Source organism: Panthera uncia, assembly GCF_023721935.1.
Source record: "Panthera uncia isolate 11264 chromosome A1 unlocalized genomic scaffold, Puncia_PCG_1.0 HiC_scaffold_16, whole genome shotgun sequence".
NCBI lineage: Eukaryota > Metazoa > Chordata > Mammalia > Carnivora > Felidae > Panthera > Panthera uncia.
In genome coordinates, this window is record NW_026057576.1 from 5,690,394 (window position 1) to 5,703,606 (window position 13,213).

A 13,213-nucleotide genomic window follows, 5' to 3' on the forward strand; every position below is an offset into this window, starting at 1 on the left:
TACTGTTCCTCCAATGGGGACCCTTAAAGGGATGATGGGACTAAGGGGAAAAACTAAGACACTGGACCACATAAACCTGGATAATTGAGAGTTGGTGTCGCGGTGGGCTGACAAGTGACCCCTGCAGGAGCTGGACAGGGAGGAGAGTGAGGTCAAGTTGGACATTCCCCTGCTCCTCCCTGCCACATCCGCTCCAGGTGGCTGTGTCTGTCTACTACCGCTCACTGCTCCTCTAGAGGCAGCCGGCTCCGAAGGACTCTTTCCATCCAGGCACAGTGACTACTCCCCTCCTCCAATCCCTTTGGACCTAGGGGTAGAACAGCTCTTCCCACTGTTACCAGCATGTATACGATCCCTTTGTTTTCATCTCAGGCTGCCGGCAGCAAGCATCTTTCAGAGCCAAGCACGATGTCCCGTTTGCTGAGACTTATGGGAGAAAGCAGATGTGAAACTTCCCCTGGATGCAGTCCTATGAAGATGCGAGGTCTCTCAACCCCTAACTTGCTGCCAAAAGGGGATCTAGCCTGGGGATAAAGCCTGCACCAGACGGATCAAAAGGGAGACAACATTGGAACCCTACAACAAGCCACGAGTAAAGCCAGATTTAGGACCAACCACCACTAGGTCACTGCAAGCCAACTGCTGGAATGTCCAGCCTTTGTGGCAAAATTAGCCCGTGTTTTCTCCCCTCTTCAATGATGTCCTTTCATTGCTTCCTCCAGCATGAGTAGGAGGTTCAGGTGGAGAGACCGCGAACACTCCTTAAAATATTGTTCGAATGCAAAATGAAAATGGTTCCATAAAGTCTAAATAGTGAAAAGAAAAGTAATTCTGGCGAACTGTTGATAAATTTGCTTGCTTCCCTTGAAGTTGGCTTTGCCAACAGAATTTTCAACTATGTGAGCTAATAAATTCCCTTTTAGCCCAAAGGCGAACTTGACTTAGCTTTCTGTCATTTCGGTCCTAACTAATGGAAGGCTATGTCACAAAGAATCCTGAAGGCTAAACTACAGTCGTGACAAGTGAGAGTGCAATAAAGAACAGAACCTGCCGAATTCTTGTAGCTGATGCTGAATGAACGTGAACAAAGAAGGACACCGGGGGGAGACATTTGAAGCATATAGGGAACCTGACGACTGAGAAACCCGTCTAAATCAATACTTAGAAGTCCAAGGCATCAAAACGTCTTCATAATTGGCCCAGTTAATATTTTTATTCAGGAGAAAGGAACAATTACTCTGTACTTAGTTTATTTTCTTAGCTCCATCCATCTTTGTTGTACATGATTTCCCTCTTTAAATTGATGTTTAGATTTCCAGTAACACCGATAACTTCACTTCTCTCTAGGTGTCAGAATTTTTTCAGATATGCCCCTCACTATAAATAGAGGACCTCTGGGGCACCTGGGAGGCTTAACAGGTTAAACGTTCGACACCAGCTCAGGTCATGATCTTAAGGTTGGTGAGTTCAAGCCCCATGTCGGGCTCTGTGCCGACAGCTGGGAGCCTGGAGCCTGCTTCGGATTCTGTGTCTCCCTCCCTCTCTGCCTCTCTCCCACTCATACTCTGTCTTCTTGTCCATCTCTCTCTCAAAAATAAATAAAGCAACATAAAAAAATAGGGGCGCCTGTGTGGCTCAGTCAATTAAGCATCTGCCTTTGTTTGGTTCATGTCATGATCTCCCGGTTTGTGAGTTTGAGCCCCATGTCAGGCTCTGTGCTGACAGCTCAGAGCCTGGAGCCTGCTTTGGATTCTGTGTCTCCTTCTCTGTCTGTCCTTCCCTTGCTCATGCTCTCTCTCTCTCTCTAATAAGCATTAAATTTTTTTAATAGAAATTATTTATTTATTAAATCAATTAAATAGAGGACCTTTGTTCTTACTGGAGACACCTTTCATCTGGTCAATACATCAATAATTTATCATTGAAAAATTATAATCTGTTTTCTACTACATCTTAAGCTTGACGATTAGAATTAAACTCAGATATCTCTCTCCAATTTGAACATATATTTCATCAATAAGGAACTTTTCCTCTACAAAAACTCCTATTTCCATGTCTACATTTTCTTTACATGTTTATGTTAAATATAGCAGGGAAGGGAGAAGAACAGTGAATATATCCTTACCTACAACATAATACCGCTCTACATGAGAGGGCCAAATTGATAAAGCTCCTCTTAACTTCAGGATGGAAGGCATACTTCAGTGTTTCACCATCAATGATGAGGGCCAGGTCATTTTCTTCACCTAACAGGATTCCAAGATCTTGACAGTTCTGATTAACTGCTTGTTGTGTTGCCTAAAACAGAGTGGGGCGGGGGGGGGGGGGGGAACACTTATTTTTCTCATTTTATATATACATATATAAATATAAATAAAAGACTTTCTGAATCAATATGGTAGGCAGAGGCATACTTTTTACCTCATTCGTCCCTTCAAGTATCTCACTGAAATGAAAAAGTAAATAACATGAAAAGAAGAGTGACATCATAGATGACCAGCGAAATGCCAAGAGAAACCACAGTGAGATACTACTTTATACCTATTAGCACAACTAGAATCAAAAAGCCAGACAGTAAATGTTGATCAGGATTTAGAGAAACCCAAAACTCTCAAACACTGCTGGCTGGAATGTAAAATGATATAGCCACTTTGGAAAATAGTCTGACAGGTCCTACAGATGGGTAAGCGTGAGTTCACCAGATGACCCAGCAACACCACTCGTAGGCTTCTACACCCAAGACAAGTGAAAACCTGCGTCCACACAAAACTTGTACGTGAATGTTTATAGCAGCACCATTCACAATTGCCTAGAAGTGAAAACAACCTGATGAATGGATAAACAAAATATTGTATGAATATCCATACAATGGAATATTCTTTAGCCATCAAAAAGTTATGAGGTATTAATGCATTCTACAACATGGACGAACCTTAAAAATACAGTAACTGAAAGAAGCCAGTCACAAAAGACTATGTTATTATGATTCAATTCACATGAAAGTCAAGAATAAGCAAACCCATAGAGTTTGAAGCATATAGGGACCCTGATCCATCAAAGTAGATTAGTGGTTGTTTAGGGTGGGGGAAGGAAGATGAGAGAAATGGTAACTAAAGAGTAGGGAGATTCTTTTAGAGGTGATCAAAGTGTTCTAAAAGTTGACTGTGGTGACGGTTGCATGTATGTGTGAAAATATTAAAACAGACTGAATTGTACACATTAAACATAATTTTTGTGTGTGATGTGGATCATATCTCAATAAAGCTGCTTTTCAAAAGGTATAGAAGAGTGAATTCGTATCAGCTGGAAAATACAAATGGGTGCTAGCATACCAGAAAGTTCAGAGAATTTTTGAGAAAAATGTCAAAGGTGGGAACAAAATAATGGGAGTGAACTCTACACAACTGAGTCTCCGGTTTCTAAGGGGGAAGTATAGAAGTTTTAGAGACTCATTGTTCAATTTAAGATATGTGGGAGTCACCTCCCTTAGCTTATTTTCCTCAGATCATCCTTCCTTTCTTTCATAATTCACATAAACTGTTGAAAGCTCAAAATTTTAGAGAAATGACTCCCCATGCCAGTAGCAGAGTGGAAAATACAGATAGTGGAGTATTTTAAGGAAAATACATAACAAAACTATAAGTCATGCAGATTAATGCTAAAGAAAATTCCTTCATCAAATACAAGTGAAATAAAAATAGTATCAGTTACCACTTTCTGTTGCAAGATTAGTGAACTAATAAGCGTGCCAAAAGATTTCTTGACTGTTGCCAACTCTTTCATTTCTTCGACTATGTGGAATGAGTGCCATAAAATACTAAATCATATTTAAAAGCTTATTATTTAACTATTTTGCTTAACTACACTTTTCAGTTCTATTCAGTCATCTGTAGAAATCAGAGGTTTTTTTTAATGATCTGTACTTTTCTTAAACATGTTAATGAATGAAATTTTAACAAGATGTGGCACCTGGGGAAAAATTTTAAAACATAACAGGTATCAAGCTCCAAAAGCTTTAATGAAACAATCCTCCTTCCTATTTTCCTCAGAAGGCCTTCATTACTCATTACTCAAATGAAATTACTGTGTTTCCTGAAATAAAAGGTAATTTAATAATCCTTGAATTACCAAGGCCTTTATATAAACCTGCAGGTCTAAAAACAGATGAAATTCAGACACTTAAAATTTGATTTCGTACTGTGTAAGAGCTATAATATATACTATACGTGTATCATATTCAACATTTCCACTTCTGCTTTTTCCACACAGTGGACTACATATCCCATCAGTGATCTCAAATGACTGCAGTTATTTTGTTGACCCCAAAATAATCTGGCAAAATTGAAGTTTTCCTATACGCTAATAACTCTTCTCAAACTTCATTTCATCACTGAACACAAAACTTGGTGCTTTTCTGATTAATATATTGCTTTCAATTTTACAGTTACTTGGAACACGTAAATGCTTGGAGCTAAAGCTTAACAGTCTTAACATCTTATTTTTTTTCTTCCACTCCTAAATTATTCGTTTTTCTTTACCAGTCCTCATGCTGCCAATGTTAACAGGAGTGAAGATAATTCCTCCAACATGGTTCACTCTAGAACATGACTACCTGAGCCATTTGCCAACGTTAATTATGTAAAATTCTGCACAGCACAACCTGCAGCACATTATACGGGAAAATTGCATTATCTGCTTCATTATGTAAAGCAAGTGTATCAGTAATGATTATTTAGGAATAATGAGTTCTGGTTTTTTATAATATTAATTTTTTTTTTGATGTCTTGAAATGAGTGGTGAGCTTGCTTGCTAAGTGGAAAATGACACTCCTTCCCAATTTTTGTTGTAATTGGAGGCTCCGTTTTTCTTTTGCAGCATTTTCAATAAATGTGTGAATATGAAGCATTGAGATTGCTTTAAAATCTCTACTAACATGGTAAACTTTTTTTGTAATGTAATTTATTACAAATTGGTTTCCATACAACACCCAGCGCTCATCCCAACAGGTGCCCTCCTCAATGCCCATCACCCACTTTCCCACTTTCCCCTCTCCCCCACCCCCGCATCCACCCTCAGTTTGTTCTCTGTATTCAAGAATCTCTTGTGGTTGGCCTCCCTCCCTCTCTGTTTGTAACTTTTTTTCCCCCTTCCCCTCCCCCATGGTCTTCTGTTAAGTTTCTCAAGATCCACATATCAGTGAAAACATATGGTATCTGTCTTTCTCTGACTGACTTATTTCACTTGGCATAATACCCTCCAGTTCCATCCACGTTGCTGCAAATTGGCCAGATTTCATTCTTTCTTATGGCCAAGTAGTATTCCATTGTATGTGTAAACCACATCTTCTTTATCCATTCAGGAATAATGAATTTTGAAAATGACATAACTCTAAAGTTTACAAGAACTTAAAACATAAGAGAAAATCTTAAAGAAACAAAGTACCAAGATCACCATGGAAATCACAATATGGAAGTGAAATAGAGTTTTCACTCACAAGACTAGCTTCTGGAAAATTCTAATTATGCAACCAAGACCCACAAAGTCACAAACTTTGTAAACACAAATTTGAACACGTCTCAGCTGCCTTTGCTGTGTATAATTTGGAGAAATAAAAAGTATAACTCAGCCTTCATCTAATATTTAACAGTAGAAGAGTTAAAACATAACATTTTATTCTATATTTATTATACTCTTAAGAGACTTATTAAAGACTAGGGGTGCCTGGGTGGCTCAGTCAGTTGAGCATCTGACTTCGGCTCAGGTCATCATCTTGCAGTCCGTGAGTTCGAGCCCCTCATCAGGCTCTGTGCTAACTGATCTGAGCCTGGAGCCTGCTTCAGATTCTGTGTCTCCCTCTCTCTCTGCCCCTCCCCTGCTCACACTCTAGCTCTCAAAAATAAATAAAACATTAAAAAATTTTTTTTAAATTTAATAAAATAGTACAAAGGCTATACACAACCCTCAAAGTATATGCAAACTAAATTGAGAAATAAAGGAAAATATTAGAAAAGATACCACCATTATTATGTGCCATGAAGAGTTAACCATAATGAGAAAGCTGAAGTGATATATCAGATAACATAGCCTTAAAGAGAAAATATTACCAAAAAGAGACATTTCATAATGATTAAAAAGTTAATTTTTCAGAAAGAAATAACAATTATATTTCCTAACAATAGAGCCTCAAAATATATGAAGCAAAAATGGGTAGAATAAAAGGGAGAAATATAAAATTCAAAATTATGGTAGGATTTTAATAATTCTTTCAGAAATTGATAGAATGGCTAGAAATACAATGAGGACAGTTTATTACAACAGTGACTCAGTCACCGTGACTCAACTGATATTTGCACATAGCAATTTTACTGAAACCATATACTCGAACATAAAACAAGTCTGAATGGATTCAAAATGATTAAGACCAATTAAAACATATGTCCTTTGTCCAGAATTAAATTGAATTAAAAACAAGTAACAATAAGACATCTAGAAACATGCCAAATATATGTAAATTTAACACACTTCTAAATAAGCCATGGGTCAAAGAAGAAATTAGTGAAAATTGGATATTTTGAAATAACCTTATTGAAAATATAACACTAATATTTATGGAATACAGCTAAAGCAATGCATAGAAGAAAAATTATGGTTTTAGTGCTTAAGTTAGAAAATATGTTGAAAAATAATCACCTGAATTTTCGCCTCGTGGTAGGCAGGATTTTAAGATTCCCACCCACCAATGGGCATGCTCCGTACAATCCCTTCCCATTGACCTCATATGGTAGGCTCTTTCAAAAGAGGTATTAAAGGTCAGAGACAAAAGGACAGAGATATTCCAAGCTGCAGCACATGTTCTTTTGTTGGCCTGGAAGTAAACTGCCATGTTGCAGAGAGAGCCACAAGGCAGGGACCTACGAGTGACCTCTAGTTCCCGAGAGCAGTCCCTGGCTGACAGCTAGCAAGAAGACAGGACCTCATACAGACACAAGGAAGTAGATTCTGCCAACCAACTAAGGGAGCTTCAAAGTGGCTTTTTCCCCAGTTGAGACTCCAGATGGGGACACAGCCAGCTGACATCCTGATTTCAGCCCAGTAAGACGCTGAGCCGAACCAAAACATGTCAAATTCCTAACCCGTGAAATCCGTAAGACAAAAAAATTTATGTTGCTTTAAGCTGCTAAGTTGGTGGTCATTTGCTATGCAGCAATTGGAAAGGAACACACTGTTCTAAAATATAGTGTATTAATAGAAAATTTGAGATACAGTTAAGGCCAACAGATCAGGAGACAATTGCCGTTGAAAAGACAATTTGTGATACTGACAGATCCCAAGATACGGAAGCAAATAACACAGTGGAGATGGAGGGTGGGGGTGGGGGGGGACACATGGGACAGCACTGAGTTCAGTCAGAAGGCAAAGGGAACAGAAGGAAAGTGGGGGCAAGAACCTTTATTGTGCTTTCCACAGAAAGGAACAGGTGAGACAGGGTAAGCAGATCTAGGATTTTGCGAGTTTGAATAATTTCAGTAGGCTCTGGGGCTTAGGGCAAGTGGATAGTGGCCCAGAATGTGAGAGCCCGATAAAGTAGGTGGTAGGGGTATGGGCTCTGGGTTGGTTGGTTTGCATAAGAAAGGCACATTCACTGGGCAAGCTGTTTACTAGCTCTGGGAGTTGCTTAACCCTGGAGGGGAGGGACCTTCCCAGTACCTCCCCAGCAAAGCCCCCAGTAATGGCAAACATCAGAATAAAGATCATGAAAGCCAGGGTTAATATATATACACCTCAAAAAGACTGAAGAACAAATTAAACACAAAGCAGTAGATGGAAATAAGTAATAAAGACAGGAGTAACAATCAATGACATTGAAAACAGACAAAATATGGAGCAAATAACAAAGTCAAAAATCTGGTTCTTTGAAAAGATCAACAAAATGGGTAAACCCATTACTATACTGATCCAGAAAAAGAATATAAATTATCACTATCAAGAATTCAGAATTGGGGCGCCTGGGTGGCTCAGTTATGCACCTGACTCTTGATTTTGGTTATGATCTCACAGTTCAAAAGATCGAGCCCCGCATCAGGCTTTACACTGACAGTGCAGAGCCTGCTTGGAATTCTTTCTCTCCCCCTTTTTCTTTCTCTCTTCTCTCTTTCTCTCTCTCTCTGCCCCTCACCTGCTCATGCTCTCTCTTCCTCTCTCTCCCTTTCTCTCTCTCTCTTAACTTAAATTAAATTAACTTAAACTTAAATTAAAGTTTAAAAAATTAAACTTTTGGTATTTTAGGAGCAAATAATTGGAAAATTAAGCTGTACATACAATTCCAGTTCCAGTATAGCCACATACATAAAGTACCTAGTGACAAATTTAACAAAATATAGTCAAGATTTTTAGTTTAGTGGTACTTGTCTATTTTTGCTTTTATTGCCTGTGCTTTTGTTATCATATCCAAGAAATCAGTGCCAAGTTCAATGTCAAGCAGGTTCCCCCCTATGATTTCTTCTAGGATTTTACAGTTTTGGGTCTCTGTTTAAGTATTTAATCCACTTTGACTTGACTTTTGTGTATGCTGTAATGTAAGAGTCTGCTATGGTCTGAATGTTTGTGTCCCCCAAAATTCATATGTTCAAATCCTAATGCCCAGTGATATTAGGAGGTGGAGCCTTTGAGAAGTAATTATGTCATGAAGATTAATGCTCTTATGGAAGAGACTCCAGAAATCCCTAGCCCCTTTCGCCACCTGTGGACACAGCTTAGAAGGCACCAGCTATGACCCAGGAAGACAACCAGCACCAGAACATGACCATGATGGTGCCTTGGTTGTGGATTTCCCAGTCTCCAAAACTGTGAGAAATAAATTTCTGTTGTTTATAGGCTAGCCAGTCTGTGGTATTTTGTGATAGCAGCCAGAATGGACTAAGACAGGATCTGATTTTTTTCTTTTGAATGTGGATATCCAGCTTTTCCAAGACCATTTTTTGAAGGGACTATCCTCTCCCCAGTGTGCATTCTTGGCATCCCTGTAATCCATATACATGGGTTATTTCTGGACCCTATTCTTTCCCATTGGTCTCTGTCTTTATGTCAGTACCGTACTGTTTTAATAATTGTAACTTTGTAATATATTTTGAAATCAGGAAGGATGAGGCTTCTGGCTTTGTTCTTCATTCTTAGGATTGCTTTGGCTATTTGGGGTGTTTTGTGATCCTTATGAATTACAGGCTGTTTTTGCTATGTCTATGGAAAAAAAAATTGGAACTTCTTGTGTGTGCAGCTGCAGCGAACATTAAGTATGGCCAGATTAGCATAAAACTTTACATTAAAGGCCTTTAGCTCAGTTTCTATTACCAGATTCATCATGTCCAGCTTTCAACAAAAAATTACAAGACATGCTAAAAGGCAAGAAAAAGCACCATATCTGAAGAGCTAAAGCAAGCATCAGAACCAGATTCAAAGATAACACAGATTTTGGAAGTATCAGTGAATTTAAAATAAACTATGATCGAGGCTCCTGGGTGGTTCAATCGGTTAAGTGTCTGGCTCTTGATTTTGGCTCAGGTCATGATCTCACCGTTCGTGATAGCACAGGGCCTGCTTGGGATCCTCTCTCTCATGATCTCTTTGCCCCACCCTCACTCACAGTCTTTCTAATTACATAAATGAACATCTTTTAAAAATAAAATAAACTATGATTAACATGTTAGGGACTGTAATGGAAAAATAGACAATATATGGGGAAGATAAGCAGAGTGATGGAAACACTTAAAGAATAAAAATGAAATGCTAGAAATAAAAAACACTGTAACAGAAGATTGCCCTTATTGAGCCCAACAATAGACTGGACACAGTCTACAAATTGAATTATGTAATATATAATTAATTAATTAACTAATTAATTAATATAATTAAGCTTGAATTATGTCAACAGAAATTTCCCAAACTGAAATACAAAGAGTAAAAAGAATTAGAAAAAAAATCCCAAATGAAATATTCAAGAACTGTGGGACAATTTAAAAGATCTAACAACATACAGTCAACTGGAATTCCAGAAGGAGAAGAGTAAGAGAACAAAACAAAGAGAATTTTAAGTACTAATGACTAAAAATGTTCCCAAACTAATGGCAAACACATAACCATAAACCCAGGAAGCTTAGAAAACACCAAGCATGATAAATACAAAAAAAAAAAAAAAAAAAAAAATCTATACCTAGGCATATCACACTCAAACCACAAAATCAAAGGCAAAGAAGAAATGTTGAAAGAAGCCAGAAGGGAAGAATAAAGTAAGAAATAGCAGGCTTCTCATCAGAAACTACACAGTTGAGAAGAAAGTACTGAAAGAACAAGAAATACCAACCTAGAATTCTATATCCAGTGTAACTGTCCTTCAAATGTGAAAGAGAAATAAAGACTTTCTCACACAAAACCAGGAAATTCATCACCAGCTGATCTGCCCAGTAGAAATATTTTTAAAGTTTTTCATGGAGAATAATAATGATATGTGTCAGAAACTCAGAACTACATTAAAAAAAAAAAGGATGAAATGGAATAGATGAAATCTATTTAAAATTTAAAGTGAGTATGAAAATTATACAGTAAAAAAAATTAACAGAAAATAAATGGCTGTAGCCATTTAATTTTTAAGGGCAAGGATGTTCAGTATTGGATTCCAAAATCCTTTCATTCTTGCAATGTAAATGCCAGGTATCTACTTAAACTTCTGGTAAAGACTGCTATATGCACATATTTTTTTTTTTTTTTTTTTTTTTTTTTTTTTTCATTTTTAAAATCAAGTATCTGAGTGCTGGGTTTGGTATGATGCTGGGAACAGGGTGATGAAGGACTAGCCTAAGAATGAGGCAAGAAGTGGGAACCAGAGGGGTGCCTGTGTGGCTCAGTTGGTTGAGCGTCCGACTTCGGCTCAGGTCATGGTCTCATGGTTTGTGAGTTTGAGCCCCGCGTTGGGCTCTGTGCTGACAGCTTGGAGCTTGGAGCCTCCTTCAGATTCTGTGTCTCATTCTCTCTCTGCCCCTCCCTTTGTGCTCTGTCTCTCCCCGTCTCTCAAAAATAAAAAAAAATGTGAAGAAAAATCTTTAAAAAAAAAAAAAAAAGAAAGAAAGAAAGAAGTCGGAACCAGAGGTAATGTTCCAGTGGACTTGAGTGGGAGTTCAAGACAACTTACATAGATTTTAAGGTGTTGGGGAACACTCAAGTAACAAATTGGGTATACTCGTATTAAATAGAATTTTAAAAATCACTTACCTCGAGTGAGTTTGAATTCAATCGAATACAAGGCATTTTAGTTGATAACAGTTTACAGGAATATGCTACAAAGTGAGAAAGAAAGAGGTCACATATTGCCTTCCACGAGTTCATGTTTTTAATGAAAAATCTATTTATATTCTCTATTCACCATACTGTCTGACAACTAGTTCAAAGTCTAGAGGCTTATCACAAACACTGAGCAAGGGATTGTGGAGGGAAAAAATTGAAACATCGCTTCATTTTTATCTTAATCAGCAATTTAAGTAGAAATGGTTGGGAAACGGCATATAACTAATGGCTAAATCTGTACCTTTAAATGCCTGTGGATTTTTATTTTTATTATCTCTCTGTGACATGAGATTCAGTTCATACCGTGTATCAATTCCACATCCTGAGGGATCCAAGTTCTGTTGTATCAAGCCACTGTGTCAACATATTGTTCCTACTGTACTAATCAAATCCTAGGTGTGGCTAAAAGAAATAAACCCACCCAGTGCTCAAAGCATTCAACGTGATGATCAAAGTATACACCTCAGGGGCCACCTGGGTGTCTCAGTTGGTTAAACATCCGAATTCCGCTCAGGTCATGATCTCACAGTTCTCGTGGTTCGAGCCCTGCATCGGGCTGTGTGCTGGCAGCTTAAAGCCTGGAGTCTACTTTGGACTCTGTGTCTCCCTTCTCTCTGCCCCTCCACTGCTCCATGTTTTCTCTCTCTCTCTCTGTCTCTGTCTCTGTCTCAAAAATAAACATTGAAAACGTTTAAAGATAAATTTATACAGTATCACTTTTTAAAATTTTTTAAAGTTTATTTTTGAGAGAAAGAGAGCATAAGTGGGGGAGGGGCAGAGAGAGAGAGAATCCCAAGCAGATTCCACGCTGCCAGTGCAGGGCCTGACGTGGGGCTCGGGCCCATGAACCGTGAGATCATGACCTGAGTCAAAATCAAGAATCAGATGCCTAACTGACTGAACCACCCAGGCCCCCCAGGAGATAATCATTCTTAAATGATCTTCCTCATCAGTTATTGGTTCATCTGATGCTTCCTGTGTAAATCGTGGTTTTTTTCCCTAAAGAATGCAGTGATCTTTAATTTCTATTTTGAAGCCTGTGGATATTCGCTTTGCATTGCTACAGCAGTTTTCAAAACCAGAGTTTCTAAACTCTTCTAAGAATTCTAAAGATTCCCTGATACATTTTTTAAATGTTCACTTATATTTCAGAGAAAAATAGGGGGAGCAGGAAAGGGGCAGAGAGAGAGGGCCGATGATCCAAAGCAGGCTCTGCACTGACAGCAGAGAGCCCAGTGTGGGGCTTGATCCCAGGAACCATGAGATCATGACCTGAGCTGAAGTCAGACACTTAAATGACTGATTTAAGGCGCCCCAAGATTTCCTGATAAATTTTATTGCAATGTTCATGTTTCCACTTTGACTTTGTCATAAGTTACTGACAAAGTTAACTGCCTAATGCTGTCAGTTTCTGTACCAGCATGCGGGTTGGAGAATTAATATTTGTGCCAGACACAGACAAGCCAGCCTCCACCTGTGGGTTCCAGTGCTGCCCCCAAGAAGAAACTTCTTCTGTCCTGAAGCTGTTGCTGCTGCTGACTCTATATAAACAAAGGCTAAAAAGTCTCCATATAGAGAGGTTCCTCAAAAAGTTAAAAACAGAACTACCCTACAACCCAACAATGACACTACCAGATATTTACACAAAGGATACAAAAATACCAATTCAAAGAGACACATGCACCCCAATGTTTACAGCAGCATTATCAACAATAGCCAAATGGAAAAAGCCCAAAAGTCCATCAAATGGATGGATGAACAGATAAAGAAGAGGTGATATATATATACATATATATATATATATATATATATATATATACACACACACACATACACATACACATATATATGTATACACACACACATATAATGAAATATT

General features: G+C 38.3%; 1 protein-coding gene across 4 annotated transcripts in view; it reads right to left on the reverse strand.

Moving 5' to 3' along the window:
• Positions 1-13,213, reverse strand: part of LOC125933671 (phospholipid-transporting ATPase IB-like) — a 222,555-nt gene that overhangs the window by 105,081 nt on the left and 104,261 nt on the right. For all 4 annotated transcript variants that reach the window (XM_049646742.1, XM_049646740.1, XM_049646743.1 and 1 more), the window contains 2 exons: positions 11,263-11,327; positions 2,126-2,298 (listed from right to left, as the gene is read on the reverse strand). In XM_049646742.1, coding sequence (XP_049502699.1) covers positions 2,126-2,298; positions 11,263-11,327 — 238 coding nt within the window. The remainder of the gene's footprint in view (positions 1-2,125; positions 2,299-11,262; positions 11,328-13,213) is intronic.